The following is a 21,356-nucleotide window of genomic DNA, read 5'->3' on the forward strand; positions in this document are numbered from 1 at the left end:
AGTTTCTTTATTTTAGTTTATGGTGGCTTAACGTCCCAAAGCGACTCAGGCTATGTGGGACGCCGTAGTGAAGGGCTCCAGAAATTTCGAGCACCTAGGGATCTTTAACATGCACTGACATCGCACAGCACACGGGCGTGTAGAATTTCGCCTCCATCAAAATTCGACCATCGCGGACGGAATTGATCCCGCGTCTTACGGGTCAGCAGCCGAGCGCCATAACCATTGAGCCACCGCGGCGGCCACTCACACTTATGTAATCATGAAGGTAACCACAAACACTGCTTCACGGGAAATCCTTGGCGCTCGCACCGAACGAGAGAACTGGAAGAGACAGAGGGAGTCCTAACCTCGAAAGAGGGCCCTCCAAATTCTGCTTTCTCATAACTGCGAACCGCCGGCAAGAGAGGAGAAAATTAGCTATTGTTTCAACTTGCCTACATGAGACACCAAGGTTTGTCGCAGCGAACCCACATCTGCATAAGTGCAAATTTAAGTGAGGGATTCGGAGAAGCGTCATTGACACCTCACAATGCCTTGATTTACGCAACAGGAGATTCCATGGGTACTCAAAGTGGTCAAAATTCACGGTATTAAGCGACGGATCACTCAAGATGGCTGCATTATGATGGAACCGCGGGAAACGTGAAGTTTCCAACAAAATGAGCTGAGGGACAGAATAGATTACAGGAGCACTGAGAGCCAATAAATCATCCACCTCGTTAAAATAGACACGAATGCCCAGGTACCCAGACAAAGCGGATACCACGCACTGTGCGCGGAACAAGAAACCTAAGCGAACGATTCAATAAAGGTTTTCCGGAAATTCAGAGAGAGACTAGAACTGAAAGGCAGTCTGCAAGATTAAGAACCTGTTCTACATGCCCGGAAACTTTCAGAAGAGACAATTCAATATCCAAATACGCTGTGGAGAATATAGGTATATAATCAGGGGTACGAACGGAATAGCTCCAAGCCAGAACCTGCGACTATATCCCAATCGCCGCCTTCTCAGAGCTACCGGAGGCATGAGTGGTGAGAAATGTATGATGAGGAAAATTCATCACGTGTTCAGAAAGAAGAACATTTAGGGTATTTGCGGGCATATGTTTCGCATGGTACGGGAAAATACGGTCGTAATAGAAGAAGGGGTCAGCCTGAGCATCAGGAACTTGCAAGGAGATCAGATCAACCTGAAGCGGGGCTAACAGGTTCTGCAAGAACCTAACTTGCGGAAGCTGATATCGTAGCCAATGATTAGAGAAAAAAAGGTGGGATAGAAAAATCGGAGTATTAACGCAGGGGGCCGGGTCCAAAGACATGAGGAAAGTACGCCCTGTTTGAAGTTGGAAGCGTAAATGGAGATCGGGGATACGGGCGTCCAGATAAAAGACAGCGTTTGAAGGTGATTTTGGGAGCCCGAGACATAGCCGTAGGACACGCCTTTCCAGTAAGGCTAATGGCTGCGCCCTATAGTTTGCGCTGCCAGAGGACAAGACGCAACCAAATTCCTGAATCGGTCTCATATAAGTCTTATAGAGCAACAGAAACATGTCGCGACGCATGCTAAACCTTTTATTGCCAACTCGTGTCAACCGGCCCAGAGCGCGTTCCCCTTTAATAACATTATTCCTAACATGGTGTCGCCAGTTTAAACTTTGGTCGTAAGTAACCCTTAGGTATTTAACCGACTCCACCTGCGGAATTGGGATGGAGGGGCAGACTAGCAAGATGTACAAAGGAGTGTCGAGCGGAAATACCGGCACGCCACATTTGCTGACTTTAAGTGATAAACTAACTTGGTCCAACCAGATTTTAATAGCTTTCAGGTAGGCCTGCAAATACTCGTAAAGTGCATGAATATCCGTTGCCAATACGAAAAAAGCTATATCATCTGAGTATACATAAACTGTAATGTTAGGATGAATGTTTATGTCCCGAACCAATATGTTAAAAAGCAGCGGAGACAGAACAGATCCTTGGGGCACGCCTCTTTATTGAACATAGGTGTTAGAAAAGAAAGATCTGTCAGTACAGAAGAAAGATCTACCTTTAAAAATTTACAAATCCAGGCATAAATGTAGTGCGGTGGTTGTACCTGTGTAAGGCTGTTAATAAGAACCGTGTGCTCCATCCACGCTGTCATAGACCTTAGCAACATAAAGTGTCACCAAGGCCTAAACTTCCCGCTTGCGCATTGAGAGTCGTATTCTGCTCTCGAGATCCACATGCGGGGACCATATGAAAAAACTGCGACGAAAGCCAATCGGTGTGGAGCTGAGGCCGTTAACGTGTGCTGAATATGCAGCTTCCTTTGGAGTCGCAGCTCAAAAGGCTACTCTCGCCAGCGCTCGTCATGTATTTGAATGATATGTCACCACGTGTAAATCCTATTTACGCTATTTAGTTTCATGAAAAAGCTTTGCTATCACAGCAATACGCTTATTCCAATTCACCAACCAGTAAGTGCTAACTCCATACACATTCACTGGAAGTGATTTTTAAAGTTTTTTCAAACGCGCTTTGGTTCGAAGCTCCTTCATGACCATTGCCTATCGCCAGCCTTTTAGGTAGAGTGCACCTGTGAGAAAACTTTTTTGCTTTAAAACTTGAGGTGTTCGTTAGACACTTGTTTTTGGCGTAATAGTCCAGCTGTCCTAAAAAACGTAGTTCCAGCCGTGCAATGAGGAGTGGTATTTTAATATGAGTTTTGTTTTTAGAGCAGCAGTGAAGCTTTGGGTGGTCATCTTTTTGTAGTTTGTGTGCTGAAAAAATGCTCTCGGTGCACTTTACACGTTAAATAAAAGCAGTTATCTCTCTTCCCCTATGCACGTTCTTGTTATCTAGCGAGATCCATATATTTGGATATTGTTCCCACGAACAACATAGGTTGTGAACCTCCTGTTCTGCTTTTTCAGGTTATTACCTCGTCCTTTACTTCAACGTCACGGCATCAGAAACCCTTAGCCATGCCGTCATCGACTCGCCGAGAATCAGAAACACCAGCAAACTTTGCACATTACGATTCTCATACAACTATGTCGGGAATGGTAAGTACCTTCGACTCTTGGTTTCGATACCGAATTTAATACAAAACGATATGAAGAATAAGTTAAAAAACCTTCATTAGCCTTTAGTGTTTCTCCTAAGAGCCTGCGAACTTCCGGAAGCTACTGCGTACTTTGTCGTTTTTAACTTCTGCAATAGTAATAATGTGTAAAGCAGGGCGCAGTGAATAGCGGTTGAAAAAAAATCCGGAAAAATGGAAAAAAATGTCCCTCTCCGATTGAAACACGTGCAACTTGTGAGCCTTTGCCGACAAATCAGTCGTTTTTTTTTTGCTTTTTCAGGATGCAGACATCAAACAAATTGTCCCTTTGTCTGTCGACCCATCTTGTTATCCTGAAAGCGTTGTGCATATCTCATGCTTGGAAAACGAGTAACATATTTTAACTTGTGTACAGAGCATGATAGCCAGTTTTTACATGCATCACAAAACTCAGCTGAATCCTCAGAAATCACGAACTTCAGCCTTAGGCTCACAATTCTCTCTGGAGAGCAGTTATAACCACATTAAAAAACAGCAGCGTCACTCCACTACATGCTCCTTTAGGGTACGCTTTCAGCAATCCACGACCTGTTTTAAAATCGTCGGCGATTGCGCAGGCTAGTCGTATTTAATTTAAGTTGGGATTATTTCGGTCAATATTCGACTTGATAGGCCGTCACTTTAAGTGCTCAGAATTGGTCATCATGTCTGTGTACAGGAATAAAGGCGGTGCTAAAATTGAAATACGGCTCCATGGATGAGGAGCCAATTGAGAAGGGTATCCAAATGATACCCTTGCCACGCGTCTCTTGAAAGTAATTGTACACGCCGCGCCATCGGCTGAGTTACAAAGCTAGTCGATAGTTGAGAGCGCTACCCCATACTTGGAACCCTCTGAGTCACTCTCGCTGCCCGTTTAGAGTGCCGCACGAGCGAATGCTTGTATAGACCAGTTTACATATATCTGCGGTGGCTCAGACTTCCGCCAAATTCGGGTTGCCATCCGTCAGAGGCTCTCTCTATGCACACAGGAGTAGTACCGTAAGCAACCATTCGCAGTTTGACCTGCGCTGTTTACGATGACGTTAAGAATTACAAGGATGTGGTGAAGCAGTGACAAAAATTCTTGTAAGGCACAGTCGGGGATCATGACGAAAGAACGAGCGGGGGCCCATCTATTGTCACTGATGCCCTTATCTGCGAAGTCAAAAGGCTGAAAAGCCGTTGTGGCTTCAGAGCGAAACAACCTTGGCTCCTAGCGATCACCAGAAAACAGCGCACAGCTATAGCGCCGTCGTCCACTGCTTTCGAGGGTGGCAGCATGGTGGTAAGCTCGGGGTTTTCAATGCTCCAAGCGTTGGGAACTTGTCGCTCATTATTGTGATTTGGCAGGGGCCGCACCTTTCTAGACGTTGCGGAGTTAAGTTGCGTAGCTGGAGCACCGTGAGACAGTGCTGCAGTATTCATACGCTGATGCTGCGCCGTCGAACTCTACTCGGTGGCTGCATAAAAAAAAAGCGCCCGGCAGACGGCACTCTCGACACTGCACATTTTAATGTTTATGTTGAGACGTCATTTCCTGTGAATAACGTACGCTGCTGAAGCGGGTCAGGTCGTGCGAATTTCGCATTCGGACGCCGACGGGCACCTTTTGGCCGCAAATGCTGCCACTCTGTTGATTAGCTACGCAAACCGCGGTCGCCAGGCACGGCTCGCGATTAGCATGGTTAGCGCCGTAATCGTGATCGGTTCCTTAGTATGGGCAGCAATAATAATAATAATAATTGGTTTTGGGGGGAAAGGAAGTGGCGCAGTATCTGTCTCGTATGTCGTTACACACCTGAACCGCGCCGTAAGGGAAGGGTAAAGGAGGGAGTGAAAGAAGAAAGGAAGAGAGAGGTGCCGTAGTGGAGGGCTCCGGAATAATTTCGCCCACCTGGGGATCTTTAACGTGCACTGACATCGCACAGCACACGGGCGCCTTAGCGTTTTTCCTCCATGGCGCCCGTGTGCTGCGCGAAGTCAGTGCACGTTAAAGATCCCCAGGTGGTCGAAATTATTCCGGAGCCCTCCACTACGGCACCTCTCTCTTCCTTTCTTCTTTCACTCCCTCCTTTACCACGGTTAGCGAAAACCGCGGTTGCCATTAGTACGGTTAACGTGCTTTTGTGACAGGATTACGAGCTTTGCTCAGTTACACGACAACGCTGGCAATGATATGCCGAAAAAAAAAACGCGTATCTAACTCAAAAATCCTAGAATTAAAAATATCTGTCAGTTATAGGTGGCATACTGAGTATATTACATACATCATTGTGTTGAGGTTAGCAGGGTAGCCGCGGATTGTTTAACGTTTAACCTACGCGTCGGCGTAAGTTAAGGGCTCTGATCTGCAGAAAAGCTGCCGTCGGCATCTTTGTCGTCGTAGTCGTTACTGAAAAATCCGCTTTAGTGGAAAAGTTGTTTGTTACCAGATGCTCACATAGATGGCGCTAGCCATACCAGCGATGCATCTGAGAAGGGAGCAACATAACAACAACGGAGAAGGTGGGAGGACGGGTAGGTATGCTGATACGTTAAGCAAAATTGGCTTGTAATAAAATGAATTTCCAAAGAACATGTCTACGTATCAGGTACGATTGCCGGTAAAAGGACATGGCTAGGGGTAGTTTATTTAGGGACCGGGGACAAATGCAGGCATGAAAACAAGGAGCTAGTTAAGTATCTTAGTGACGATATAAAGCTGTTTGGATACGGTGCTGATATTATTCTGATGGGTGACATAAATGGCCACGTCGAGGTTGTGGATGGATACACAGATTGTAACGGAAAGTTCATGCTAGACTTCTGTGAGCGGCACAACCAACTTATTTTAAATAGAGAAACTAAATGTGAGAGAGAAATCTCCGTGCGAATCCCGTAATTGGTAGACGGACATTGACTACTGCCTAATGTCGCAGGGAGAACATAGCAAGCTGGCAATAATGGAAATAGACGAAGAGGGGAAGTACAGCCTGGGAAGTGATCATAAGCGTATTAGTCTATACAGTTGAGGCCCAGATCAGAAGAGAAATACATAAATGTAAAAAAACGCAAAATAAAAAGACGAACAAATAGCGCTAATATTAGCCGGCATAGAGGAGGCAATAGAAAAATGCCCCATGGAACGTTGAGGTTATAATCAGTTAGAAATACTCGTTAGTACAAAAATGAAGCGAGTAAAAGGAGTAAACCGCTGGAGAGGAAAGAGGACGCCACAAAGCTCACGGAATAAGGAATTAGGGAGGCCATCGAACAACGACGGGTGGCTTCAACGGAACACATAGAAGCAAAAAGGGCTGAGGTTTCTGAAGAGGATATAGACCAAAAAATTAAAATCTTAATGACAAACGAAACAGAAAGTGCAGATCCTGTTCCAGCTAAAATAAAGCAGTCCTCTGATCGGTGGCTGGCTGAAGTTCATGATGCAACTAAATGAGGCCGAGAAAACTTTGGAACCATATAAGCTGACTGGGTAAAACGAATCAAAGAAAGCAGGAACAGATTTAATATGCTGAGGGAAAATTTTTAGAGGTAGAGGACGCTGCGAAATTCATTACATCAGTTATAGCTGAGTTATTTCGTAAAGACGATAGGGTAATCACCCCAAAATGAGGGAGAAACACAGGACAGAACAATAAAAAAGAGCTTAGAACTGGCCAATCTTCAAAAGAAGTTCAACGGGTTCAAACTCTTCAACGGATTCAAAAGCTATGGCGCAAAATAGACCTCAGCATTTAGCCTACTTCGACATAAGCGGTGCATACGACAACGTGAACTGATACTCCTATGGAACATAGTAAATGATAAAGGTAACGGTCATGAGGTAATTGATTTTCTAGAGGAAATATAACCAGAAAATAAAGCTGAAATTAAATGGGAAGGGATAAAAAGTACTTCCACTGTCGAGGAACACAAAAGTTTAAGGGAAGGTGGTCCTATATCACCGCTGCTGCTCATGATTTATATGATAAATAGGAAGAAGGCTGCAATGAAGCAATTTAGGTTATAATCTGTCCTTCAGATTAGGCGGAACAGTCGTTGAGCAAAGCCTACCGGGTTTAATATATGCAGACGATATTGGGCTGTTAGCAGATAGACAGGAGCATTTGCAAACTCTGGTTCATGAAGGAGTGGTTCTAGGTTTCAGTTTTAGGGCAGCTAAGTCAGGTGCGATGATTTTCAACGATAAAACTGATCAGATGCTTGCAATACAAGGCCATAAAATATCCAGAGTGGACAAATACAAATATCTCGGGGTATGGGTACGCGGAAACGCACGAACAGACTTTTGGGACAAAAGGGCGAAGAGATGCCGGAATAAGGTAACATAGGACATTATGGTTGTGCATCAAATATGAATTACTGACAGGTATTTTGAAAGGAATAACGGTACCAAAGCTTACTCTCGGGAATACGGTTCTGTGCTTAAGGGCAGAAGTTCAGTTCAGATTAGAAGTTAATCAGAGAACAGCTGGAAAATTAGCAGTAGGGTGCCCACGGCAAAACCACAAAAGAGGCAGTGCAGGCGATAGGGGCTGCGCATCGTTCAAAGCACGGGAGGCTCAGAGTAAAATACTAGATGACGAACGCCTGATAATACTGGACGAAAACAGATGGGCAGCTAAGGTTTTAAATACTTACTCTACAATAGGTGTGATTCGTCGCATAGCTATGCGCTCTGGTGGAGCGCGTGCTCACACGGCCCGCCAGCTTGTACGCTCTATCCTTCAGCCACGGATAATATGTCAGGCGCAGCTTAAACGTCTCACCCGCCGACTGTGGGCCTCCCTTGAGGCTATCAATCGTGAGGCTGTGCGCACCATAAAATATCTGCCTCGTTTAGCACCCATACCCGTGCTTCAGGAGTTCGCCGAACAGTGAACTCATCGACCAACGGGTGGCAAACAGAGCTCGTAAACAGTCTCTTCTACTTCATCGTTTAAAAACACTTCCACCGTGGTCCTATTGACAGCTCGCAGGCAATCGCCCCACTGTTTCTCTGTCGGTATCAGCAACGTATGTGCCTGAAGGGTACATATTGTACGCGGATGCATCACATTCAGTAGAGACGGGGAGTTACTGCTGTGTATAGTCCATCTCATCCGCATCTTAACTCTCGCGCGACATATGCCGCGGATACATGCACTCCCTTGACATTGGAACTTCAAGCCGTTTATAATATCATTGCTTTCCAGCCGCTTGCTTCCAACATTCAATACAGTTCATATTTACACCGACTCCCGCGCCGCCCTAAAACAGCTTAAGGCGGTTCGACGCACATTCCAGATTTCACAGTCAATTCATGTGCACTGCGCAAAGTACTCATGTCCTGTGTGCATACACTATATTTTCAGCCATGCTCAAGGTCCACAGAACATAATATCCGTCACCTTCTCCTCTTCCCCCAGATCCGTTCCTGTCCCATGCTTCCAATTCCGCAGTTCTGCGCCAGCGAACACGCGCTCTAATTCCTCCGTGTTTGCACCCTCACCCCCATAGTCTTACTCGGCAGGACGATGTATCCGTGGACGGGATTCGGGCAGGGGCGGCTCTGACAGCATTGGTCCGTCAACGGTGGCGTGCGAAAGATCTGCCAGCAACTGACAGGTGTCCTCACTGTGACACTACACCACACATTTGTAATGTGCGGCATTGTGAACGAGCCCAGCGACAGCAACTATTAGAAAATGGCTCCTCTGGGAGGTGGGCCTGTGGTGAAACCGCAAACGCGACTATGTAAAGTGAGCTGTGAACATTCATTTCACCGCGAACCTCTGCGACTACCTCTCGCAACAAGTCTTCACTCCTTCTTTTAACTTTCTACCTCCTACATTCCTTCCCTCTTTCTCAACTTATGCGGCATGGCGCACTTCTAGAATGAAAATAAAATACTTATGCTCACAATGGCGGAAAAGAACTAGAAAATTAACCAGTAAGCATGCCGGATGGCCATGTAAATAAATCTGCGGTGGAAGTTAGCAAAAAGCGATTGAAAGATTGGTGGCTCAAAAGCGGAGGGGTGACAAAAGGTTAAAAATGTAGGCAAACATATTTAAAGAAAATGGCAAATTTTAATACCAATTTACAGCACCGTTCAACAAAAATAATGAAAATATCGAGCATGGTGGCAACTGCAACCACCCCGTTGCAAAAGGGACGGATAGACGAACAGTCCGTCCATCTGTCCATCGGTCCGTCCGTCCGTCCGTCCGTCCGTCCGTCCGTCCGTCCGTCCGTCCGTCCGTCCGTCCGTCCATCCATCCATCCATCCATCCATCCATCCATCCATCCATCCATCCATCCATCCATCCATCCATCCATGCGTCTCCCCGTGCGCTTTGATCACCGGCGCGCTGTGCGGCGGTTATCGCTGTTCCTGCTTGCGGCTCCCGTGTTTCCAGGGGATGGGCCGCGGTACAGATTTAGACATTGAGCGGTCGAAACAACCGCGAGCACCGCGGCAAGCGCACTGGCCGTCTTTGTACTCACCCTCATATAAACAGGCAGCAGACGACTCATGTTACCAGCGTCACCTCTCAAGCTGCCACACCTGCCGCTGTATCTCCTAGCCTTTGAGCTGCTAGTTAGAGGCTACCGCTAGGCCACGCAGGATAGATGGTGCGCCTTCGTTGAAGCGAGACTTTACATACAGGGTTTTCACCTAAAGGTACAAAAGTTTTAAAAATAGGCTTTTTGAGTAACAAGAGCGCTTTTTTTTAGCATAGCATTGTCAGTGGTGTAGTACATCGCAATACAGCTAAGACGTGCTAACAAGCAGGATCGTTAACTAGTACTCAATAGTTATCTTTTTAATATTAACGTTAGGCTCCTTAATTATTGAAAGGCATGTAGCCTACAGTAAGTAATATCAATTTCAGTGCTGAGAATTTCGAAAACGCGGTTACCCTCGGCGCTGTGGGCCAACAAATTTGGCTGTTTCGACTAGTTACGTACACTGGAGAGCTTGCTTTGCCTGCAAGCTTCTCAAAAGTGAGTGCATTTGACACGATGTAGGCAAAATTTGTTGGGCCACAGCGCCGAGCGTAATCGCGTTGCCGAAATTCTAAAAATGGGTATGGGTAATATTTAAGGTGGGATAGACGCCTCTCAATAATTAGGGACAATAAGAGTAATGCTTAGAAGCTAACTATTCAATCGTACATGACGGAAGCCAACAGCCACCGAAATCAAGGAGCATAGGGGATGTTTTTCTTCCAATCTCTGGTGTTATTTCATTGGAGATGAATGGTGTAAATGGTTAATCGCTTGGAGATAATTCGTAAGAAAGCAGAAGAAAAATAAACACACGTCGCCGGTGGGATCAGAACCAACTACCTCCAAATTTCGCTTCCTCTGCTCTACCAAGGGAGCTACAGTGAATCGGACGGCTGTTCGATTCGCATAAATACTGGACGGCTGTCCTGTATTTATGCGCAGTGTAAGCGAGTCTTGAGAGTGTTCACCAGCGCCACCCTCGTCCATAGCGGCGGGCGTAGTACAGATGCGGACAAATGTAAGCGGAACACGCTGTTGGCTTCTAACATTTCTCACGCGCTGCCTAATTTAATTTTCCAGCTATGGTATGTACATCCTGGTAGGAGAGTACACCAGTATGCTTCGTCATGGATAAACAATGTTTCTTCCTTCACTGTAGGGAAGGCGAGGGAAAGCGAGATGTCTGCACCTGTACAAAAAGTCATGGACAAAAGTTTGCGGGATGCAGATTCGCGGAAAACAATTTATTGCGGAGCAGTTCGGCACGGCAGGTCAATGAAAAACATAAATACGTGAGGGGAAATGCGCGTTCTATCTGGTATGCGAGTACCAGATGACAACCTTGCGTGGCAACGCAAAAATTAATTTTTTTCAGTGAATCTGCATCCCGCAAACTTCTGTCCATGACTGTACATACTGTAATACTGTGAGTGCCACGTTGTAAAGCGGTTGAACGATTAGGGCGGAAGCTGTGCGAGAACCCTCTTATGCTGCCTATGGCATCAAGGCTAGCTGCCAGGTTCGAGGCCCTCGTTAAGCTATTAAGCATTAAAGTGAAGGGAAAATTGGCGCTCCCTACGGCATACATGACGGAATTCAATATCCACCGGAACCAAGGAGTATAGAGGATGGAATTTTGCAAATTTGTCCTTAACTTTTTAGACATTATTAGTGAAAATATACAATCACTTAAATATAATTTATAAGAAAGCAGAAGAGAAAACAACCACATGCGGCAGATGGCATCCGAACCCACGACCTCCGAATATCTCGTCCTGTGCTGTGCGAACTGAGCTGCGGCTGTCCAATATTCTGCTCTCGGGGGGGGGGGGGGGGGGGGGGTATTTATGTACAGTGTAAGCGAACCTTGAGAGTGTTCATCATTCATTAGTAGTTAACCAGCCTACTATTTAGCACGTCTCTGCTACATTCTGATGTACTATACCACTGAGGATGCTAGGCCGGAAAAAGTGTTCGTGTAACTCCAACCGCCTATTTTCAAAAATGGTGCAGTCTTAGGTGAAAAGCCTTGTTTATATCGTGTCGTCTTTCACACATGGATTATGATTGATAAAAAGCATATAGTGCCTGTGTCTGTGTGGGAAAGAGGAACCGCTTTGGCGCCATAGACTTAAAGGCGGAGATTGATTGTCACCCATTTTTTGTTATATATAATGGGCGGATATGTCGATACAAAGGAAGGAACCTTGGCACTTACTGGCCCTTCCTCCTATAGTTAGGGAAAATTTGTACTTATATACAGCTAGTTTTTTTGTAAGGTGTTGAAATATAACAGATTTATAAAATTTATAGTCTGGGACAACATAGACCTGGATTCGAAAAGAAACCGTCATCACTGATTTTCTTTTCTGTCTTTAGTGTCTGATAATCATACATCGACATTAAGCAGTTGCATTATATTGTCGTGAGCTATATTAATGCAGACCATAATGCAGACCTAATACAGACCGTAATGGAACTGCGATCGTATTTTGTTCAGTCACCATTACTCCATTAAAAATATATTGGTCACGGATTTAACTTCGAAGTAACTGCGTGTTATTTAATTTTAGCTACACATTAGCACAATCTGAGAATATACCTTGGAAACATGTGTTTCTTTTTCAGTCTGCTTTTAATATGGTCAATGGTAATGAGCCCCTGCAATAAAACGTGTTGAGCTAGGAGCTTGATAATTCTGACAGCAACAAAAAAAAAAAAACTGCTGCAACAAGGGCCAAGGAAGCATAGCACCGGCATTGCCTTCCTCGTGATTTGTAGCAGCGCTGTTTTCTGCCTACAGAATAATCCCCAATTTCAAGCACTCTCGCTACATCTCTTAAATGCCAGTAAAAACAAATGTTCTGTCCTGCAGAATGTGAATGTTGTAATAATATTTTAATGCCTATGTATATTTAGCTTTATTTCCCTATTATTCTCATTTACTTACTGCTGCTTTAGATTGCTAATGCCACTGAGTATATATCGAAATCATCTTTTACGGGTTTTAAGATGCCGAATTCCCTTCCCCCTCCTCACCTGAACAAGTTCCTGGAGTCAATAAAGTTGTTTCCTCCTCCTGCTTAAGATGCCGACTTTTTTTAATCTGAACATCATTACCTCGATATTAAAAGAACCCTTTAGGTGGCAAGCTAATTTAGATTGAGGCACAACCGGGAACAGGCCCAAGTAAAAATAGGCAACATTAGTTCCTGCACTTTCGCTACACTGATATTGGCAGCGTTCACTAGCATACTAATGCTCTCGTCCCTTATGTACATAGCCTTTTACGGTTATGATCATCCTATATGGCAAAAGCTATCGAGAAAATGTGTCGTGCACTAAGGTAACCGTGAACATAGGGATATAATTCGGAAAATCGCTCAGCTGCTATAAGCATGGTTTCAATCACGTGTCCCGAATACGACACTTAGATTGCACGAATGATATCCTTGTCCAGTGGTGATTATACACATCGAATTTGGTGGCAGAACAGCTTGGCCACCACCACAGCCACGAAAGGCAGCGGCTTGGTGCGTCGCATAGTGTCGAGTTCGAACAGGATCTTCGTAATTTTTGCGCCGTGTTACTGTCGAATTCAGCAGGGTACTTCGCGAACCAAGTCGCCCGACGTCCCCATCATTATCATAATCGTCATCACCGTTATCATCCTCAGCCATACTGGCATAGTGCAGAAAAAAGCGTCTGCCATGTGTATCCTATCTCTCCCATGTCTTTCCGCCCTCATTCTCCTTCTGTCCCCTAAACTTATACCTTGGGTCAGACCAGTCGGACGAAGAAAAATAGGCCGCATGTCACTCATACCGTTGTGTGGCGCATGTAATCAACGGGAATGTTGCTCTCAAGGGATTGGGGCTGGAGAATTGGAGGTGACGAAGTTATTGCGAGAAGTGTACCGCGAAGCTGAGCTTTCTGGTCGCTCCCTTGCCGCCTTTCGAGACATGCGTTATATGACTGCATTTTTCAGCCGCTCTTCGGTGTCCGCGTTGGTGGGAAGTGCGAGATTTTCGACAGCGTGAGCGAGTTGACAACACTTCCTCGTCGGCTTTAACCGGGTGGTGAAGTGACGCTTGTTCCTCTTACCTCAGACGCAGTGCCACTGCCGTAATACAGATTTTAAAGGAAGTGCTACCCTCAGTTCCAATAAGCGAGCGTTCGTTACAACTGCTATGTTAAGAGGTGGCCGCTCTCTGTATCAGGTAGGAGCTAAGAAGTTGAAAATCTGAGCATTATTGATTAATGTTCCTTTATTTTATGCTGGTATAGACTGCAGCGAGGAATTCAATGCGTGGTTTGTTTTTGCTAAGATTCGATTTTACCAAGGGCAAGAATTCTTGACCAGCGCATTTCTCAATTGGGAGTTCTTTGCGAATGCAATTTTTTCACATGTCGCAATGTGACACCACAAAAGTAAATATTTGCGCAGATGCCTCCGCTGTTTATGTTCAAACACCTACTTCATTGGGTTTCAATGGCACCATTCACTAGTGCGTGCAAGCGCAGGGCAAAATTTGAAAAAAAGATTTGCTTATGTATCGGAAGGTTAGACCATTGCCATCATTATGCTCAAAATCTTAAAATATTGCACTGTTTCTTCACAATTAAAAGTAATATTTGACTAGAAAAGTATTTAAAAAAGAGAGCTACAAGCAACCGTTGAGATCCGCGCCCATAAGCTCCTCATTTCGCCTGCAGTACTCTACTAGCTGAGCTTCGGCGGAGGCTGTCTCGCATTCAAATTTGGAGTCCATACCGCAGCTCATATTTCGCGGAAAGCACTGATATCAAAATTTTACAACCACGTACGAATTTTTATAGAATTTTGCGAAAAAATAAGAGCAAAGATTTCGGTAATCGAGTTTTTTTAGGCGCGTTATGCGAGTATTATCATCACCAGGCAAGGGCGACTTTATCCCCCTGTTTTTTTTTAGGGCCACGTAAGAAAACGGTGCCATAATTTACCAACGAAGACTCGTACTTTGATTCATAGCGCTTTTTCTGATTTTCTTGCTCTCCTTGCAGGAACTGACGTGGACGTTGACCTGTATATGAAAATCGCTGGCTACCCGCGTCCGTTTCCAGTTTGGACTCTACGTGCGGCGAGCGAGATACCAGAAGAAGGCGTCTGGAATGAAGCGATCGTAGAAGTCGGTCGCTATTCTAGAGCTGTCATGGTAAGCGCAATGAAAACTTTTTCCCTATGTTAGTCGTAATAAAAGCTGTTTCGTGCAGTTTTCCGGGCTTAACTGCTTGGACATTGGTATTGACTTGGTGCGACGGAATCGAAAGCTCCCGCGAGCACCTGTACCAGAATTTCGATGTTACTCCGCCAGGCCTGAAGTGTTAAGTACACATGAAGCAATGGGGGCGCGCTTGAGAATGCATGATTTCTAGCAATGTTTTTCAGATGAGCGCTGGTACAAACAAGGGGAGGGTGTTAATTTCATAGCCACTACTCTTCTCCACAAGAGCCTCCGAGGCATGTGAAGAGTTTTTTGCTTGCTCTACAATGTTTGACGCCTTGGTGGATCAATGAAGCAAGACTGGTTTAGGTGGTAAATGGTCCTCATTACATCTTGTTTGGCGATCATTCACCGTTGTTTCATCGCACTGTCTTGCTCAAACGGCAAGCAAGACGCAGTAGATGGCAGAAAAACAAACCCAAACCCAAGGGCAAAACACAAATAGACATGTCATGGTGATCAGTGTAGATCCGGTTTTCGATTGAGGCAGACTACGGCGGCTAAACCATCATCTTGTGGATTGCCGGGGCCATCTAGTAAACAAAGCGAACGCGGTGATGTCGAGTGCAGAAAGCGCGTTTATTTTCGCTCGAAGTCCCTCTTCCCGTAGCCCCCTGTATTACCTAGTGAGGGCCACTGACCTCATGTACAAATAATTTGGTCGGCCGCAAACAACACCACTTGCCCTAGGTCTTCCTTCCTTTGGTTTGGATGTCTTCAAGGCAGGAAAGCGAGAATCCTCGTTTGCACTCACTAGCCGCATCTTTCTGGTACGTTAACTGTTCTGACGTACTGTGTTTGGTACGACTCTATTAACTCAGGCTCTACATGGGGAGGCATTGGCTAGTTGACGACGTTTCTACGGTTGCGCCTCAGGAATCCACGCTGTGTGTTTACCAACCGAACGTAGCGTGTTGTCTTGTTAGGCAACCTCTCCACTCCTGGCTGCAACACTCCGCCATTTAGATCCTCGGCCCCTTATTGAAGCCAAGGTTCTGGGTCCTTGGAGTAAGCCTTCATCGCAGAGGACAGCTTTGAAGGCACTTTTAAAGTTCTTGAAGGACTCAGGACTGAGTGCAAGATTGTGAACAATCAGCGTGTGCCCTGTGTACCTTGCAAGTAACGGCCAACGGACACGTGGAAAAGTGATCATATCCCTTTGTTCTCTCCCTTTTCTATCTCTCCCTCCGTTCGCCTTCCCACGTGTAGGGTAGCATACCGGGCGCTGCCTAGGTAACCTCCCTGCCTTTCCGTCTTCCTTTCTCTCTCCACTACACCAGAACTCTGGTGGCCACACGTCGCTTTCCTGTAACAGGGATATTAAAGGGCATGCTCTCTGCCTTCCGCTGAAATCGTGGTTCTGTCTTCATCACTTTTTTGCTCTCGTTCTTTATTCATGTATCTTGGGCAGTCGACGGCGGGGTCAGATTCTCTGGGAGCAATTGCAAACGACTGTGCAGTCGCCTTGCGTTTAAGAGTTCAGCTTGGCCCAATCCATTGCGGTGATGCATCGTATGGCAGCTCAGAGGAGACATATTTAAATTATCTGACTTCTCCGAAAGCTTTTTTTATTGTCCTAAGTATTGTTTCTGCTTTCCCGTTTCTTTGATGGTAACGAAGGCAGCGGCTTATGTGACGGAATCAGAAATGGGCAGCAAATTGCGCAGTATGCTGCAGTGAGCTGAAGACAATTGTCTGTGATTTTAGTTTCGGTCATTTCATGACGGAGAAAGGTGCTATTCTTCTTCTCAATCACTGTCTTTCAAGAGGTGCATCTCGAGGGCAAAGGCACTTCCGCATATCTAAACCGGCAGTCCAGAAGCGAGAGGTACTCTTTGCCTCTGAACTGAAATAGGTCAGTTCCAACTTTTTGCCAGAGATGCGGCGCCTTCGGTGGCAACATTGGTTCTCTTGACTGAACTTTGAGCATAATCCACTGGTAGAATTTGGCTGCAACTTCAACAACAGCAACGCTGAAGTCTTGTCACTAAGGTGATTCTCTAGCTCTCGCACGACATCGCAAAATTCCTTGGTGCCCTAATGAATTCTGGTCAAGACTTCCTCCCAAAGACTCTTCGGAATTGCCAGCTGACAGCCCTTCACAAGGAGTTGACAGCATATGGTTATCATACCTCATTACGGGTAGACGAGCTGAAAGTTTTACGATATACGGTGCTTCTCCGGCCGACCTGTTGTGAATAATAACTGCATTAGTATAGCGCATTCTGTGTCTCCAATTCTCCGATGTGGACCTGATTTGGAACGTAATCTTGCGAGGCATCGAGACGGCAAATAGCTGGGCTCCATTTTTCTGGTTAACATTGTTCGCGCCAAGCATTGTTGCTAGGATATCAAAGAGCGCCAGCAACATTTTCGTGCAGTCACCTTTTTGTGTTACGATGTGCAGGAAACGCACAGTGCCCAGAAATTCTACTGCCGGAAGTACCAATACGCTAATCGTTAGACCTTCGACGACGTAAAACCTTTGCTGTGACGATTTTTCTTTGCGGGTAATGGTTCCGCAGAGTTTGTCCAACACCAATAAGCTCCCTCCGCTCGGTCTTTTGAGCAATCCTGCTGGCTTGAGATCTTTGAGTTCTCCATGAAAATCTTACCTGACAACTGTGGAATGAGCTCTCGAGCCAATTTTACTCTGTAGTAAGCTTCGATTTATTACGACGTCGGTGAATGGACATTTCAAAAAAGTTGAGCGGACTACACCAGCAAAAAAGATGTTTTTTTTCGGTGGGGGGGGGGGGGGGGAGGGGGGGCTTGACTTCTTTCACGCGAGGATTAGGCACTCTCGTGCACATTTTTGCAAAATGCCTTAAGTGCTTGCAATTTGCACACGTTCGCTGTTCTGCGGGTCACTTGGCTCTCGAGTATGCGCAAGATGCACAGAGTGTTGGCCCCTCGGGTTTAACTGCCTTTCTTTGCATCTTTTTAATTGTATCCACGTTCACTGTCACTGAAGCGTCGCAGTTTCTCCATTTACCTGAATCAATTTCCTTTTCTACTTCGTGAACCTTTATTTAGGTCTCACATTTGCTGCTGCCGTCTCAAGCGTGACTCGAGGCTGGCGTCCTTTCATAAGCAACTCGGACAGCGCAGAGACTGTCAGTTCGACAGCAAAGCATTCACGGTTAAAGCGTTCTTTCAAGCCTCCAATGTCGCATCGGCTAATTAATGTAGCACTCGTTGTTGAAAACTCATCAACTGTCTCCGCTGCCTCCCGATTCCTTCGTCTGAAACAGGCGCTCTTGTAGGAAACGTTACATGAGCTGATGAAGCAGGCGTTGAACATTGACTTTACGAATGCATTGTTCTTGATTTCGTCTTGGACAAGATTTAGGGTCCTCAAAATCTTACGAGCCTTCTTTCTTATGCCGTAGAGAAGAGATCTGGCTTCAAATTAGCCACTTATTTGGCATCGTCCAAAGCCGTACAGGTAATTGTCGACGTCGTCCAGCCAGGCAGGCCACTCACTGAGTTTACCGAAATCAAACTATGAAAGCTTGTGGACTCCATACATGACGCCAGCTTTATAGATGACGATAGATGACGACACAATCTCAAAAGGGCTGGTAACAAGGACGGCGTCTCTATGGTCTTCTGTGCACCGTGAAAGATTGACCAAGATATGTCCCAAGGTCAGCACTGGTGGTCCTACCACTTCCGGCTGTGGAACGAAACACGCAAACCATGCGCCCGGTATGTTACGGGTGTAGTTTACGAGATCTGCTTTTCATGTGGCAAAATAGGTGTAAGGAAAACTGGGCGTTGCGTCAATGAACGCGGGAGGGAAAATGAAAGATCGACAGGTTACCGACCGGACTCGTTCCAGAATCTGCCCGCCCATTGCCGCTTTTGCAATGATGACAAGGAGGAAAACTGTGAGCCACGACTTGAGGAAGTCAAACTTATAACGAGAAGTAAGGATAGTTTAGGACGTGAACTGTCTGAAAACTTTTTATGAACGTGAAACGTGAAGTGACACGTGCTTCAGCACCGCTTCAGTCTCCCTGTGAGCAAGGGAAATAGGGTTGTTTAAGAATAGGCGATAAAGTGCTGTCTAGTTTCCTTAACATAGAATATGTAGGTTATACATTGTAGGTTAAGGAGATTACAAAAAATCGTGAAGTTTAAGTATCTATTGCACTGTAGAACTGTCTGTTTAAAATGTTATTCGATTCTGAAACACACAAATTAGTGATTTCGACACACCAAACTGCTCTTCATGAAACATATAATAAAACATGAAATCATTCTCCGCAGCCGCCAATAGTATGATCGAGTTTCGTACCCTTATGGAGGATCAGTACATTCGCCGCAAACTTTCTGTATTTCTAATTATTTTTATTGTGGGAGGCTTGTCGCCGTGGTGATGGGAATAGACGAGTTGATCGAATGAAAAGTAGCGAACCAACAAAAATCTGAAAAATCCTAAGTAACTAATTGGCGCGTAACTTCGCGCACCGTCGTGCCATTGTTTATGCCGAGCACGTTTATTATTTATCAAAATACGAGATAGCATTACGTTTCAGAGGACCACTCTGAAAGTGCTCCGAACGAAACTACTCACTTGCGCGGAGATTAGAGTGAATATGAGCATGAAGACACTGCAATTATTAGTGCCCAAATACGGGCAAACGAGTGACCTCCGATGCTACGCGATAAAATCTTGGGGCTTCTTAACCACCTTCATTAAGAAGAAAATTCTATAGCATGTAGGTTGCCTGCTTTGGTCCCTGAAAACACTGTTTATTGTTCTTGCGTTTTTCCCCGTCAAAACTTCCATTGGAGGCGGTTTCATTGCACTCAAATGGTTACATGTGTCATCACCTTCCAGAATGCTCCAGTACCATTCATTCGATTATCAAATGCGATAATACTAAAACGATGCACTAATCCACCTTATTGGAGTTTCTGTCATGGGCCTACTTCCGAAATTTGGGAGGCACTTTGAACTTTTCGGCGCTGGGCAAACTTGCTAATTTTGATGGTTCAAATTTCACGGTGCTCTATGACTGGACCTTTGCTAGTCGCGTTATGTTGATGACATCACGACCGTCTCAATCGCAGGCATATTTCGCGGGCCGCTGTGGTGCAGCGGTGTAGTGCTGCGGATGTGTTAAGCACAGGCACCGCTGGGGCCTGTGCGACCCAGGTTGCCCTTCTGGAGCTCCCGGCTCATGAGCAGCGCCACTGTGTGCAGGTGACAACTGGATTGAAATTGGCAACGGCGGGCAGCCTGCTAAAAATTCAACGGGCCGCTTGCGACTTGCCCCATTGGGCAGGTTGTCATGGCTTCACATGGTCACATGAAGCTTATCGCCCAATCACAGAATTTTGTGACTAAGAAGCATGACATTTTTTTTTTCTGAGCCGAGAACCTGAATGCTATTCCATTAAAAAAATAATTCATTTCATTTGTATTATTCATTCATTATTTCAGCCAGAACATGAAAGAGCTTGTTCTCGGAAGCACTGCTTTTATTTTCTTGCGTTCAGTTCTAAAGGAACCTTTTCACGACACGCTCCGATGAAAAAGGCTTCCCTCAGCAGTCAATTTTTTTTGCCTCATGCTTTTCCAGCCGCGCCCACATGTGCATTTCTTGCAGAATTGACATATGCAGATCTAAAACAAACCATTCAGAATTAACGTTTTGGCGTAAAATCGGTTTCACAAAACTACCGCACGCTCTCTAAGCCGCACGCACGTTTTGTACGCATTCGAAAAAGTCTAACAAATGCAATGTCGCAGTCTGTATGAACACGCCTTGACACAACAAGAAATTAGTTTTGTTGCTGATTGCACGTTATTTTTTATTAGTAAGAGTTCTATCCTGACATGGACATTTTCATCCCAGTTCAAATTAGAGGGCCGCCAGAAATCCAAAGGGCAATCGATGATTGCAGTAGACGCTATTAAGTACCAAGGATGCGCTTTATCAGGTGAGAACTGGACCATTTCTTTTTGTTGTGTGTAGGTGTAAACACGTATTTCTATTCCATGACTAATAAATTATATCTTGCCAAATTTCACTTCCTTTCGGTAGTGCTGCAAGAGAAATATTTCTTTAAGCTCGGACGACTCTTCCTTGTATGGAAGGCACTATCGGGGTCAAAAGTTGGCGGGACGCGATTTCTTCAAAAACGTTAATTTATTCCATCTCCACTTCGCTACCCAGTCGCAACATATTGTCACCAGAGGAAGGAGCATTTAGGCCTTTAGTACCTTCATACAATATCAGGCGAGTGGTTGATGATTTGAAGCTGCAATAAGCATTTTTATTAAAACTCACGTCCCGCAAACCTTTACCCCGATATTACTCCGCTTGAAACGCTGGTGTTTAAAATAATGTTAAGATTCGCCGCCTTTGTAGCTGCCCAAGCAGTGATATGAGTTACGTAAATGCAGAAAACTATCAATAACCACTTCGACCGTAATTTCGATAAAAGCGTGAGAGCAGCGACCGTTATAAAGAAACGTATCCCCAATGCTT

The 21,356-nt window shown here is 45.3% G+C and overlaps 1 protein-coding gene across 1 annotated transcript in view; it reads left to right on the plus strand.

Moving 5' to 3' along the window:
• The window catches only part of LOC144130292 (MAM and LDL-receptor class A domain-containing protein 1-like), a 171,004-nt gene that overhangs the window by 101,673 nt on the left and 47,975 nt on the right, over positions 1 to 21,356 (plus strand). The window contains exons 16-18 of the mRNA XM_077664244.1: positions 2,919 to 3,050; positions 14,630 to 14,781; positions 20,721 to 20,805. Of these exons, the coding sequence (XP_077520370.1) occupies positions 2,919 to 3,050; positions 14,630 to 14,781; positions 20,721 to 20,805 (369 nt within the window). The remainder of the gene's footprint in view (positions 1 to 2,918; positions 3,051 to 14,629; positions 14,782 to 20,720; positions 20,806 to 21,356) is intronic.

The sequence above is a fragment of the Amblyomma americanum genome, chromosome 4 (genome assembly GCF_052857255.1).
Source record: "Amblyomma americanum isolate KBUSLIRL-KWMA chromosome 4, ASM5285725v1, whole genome shotgun sequence".
Lineage (NCBI taxonomy): Eukaryota > Metazoa > Arthropoda > Arachnida > Ixodida > Ixodidae > Amblyomma > Amblyomma americanum.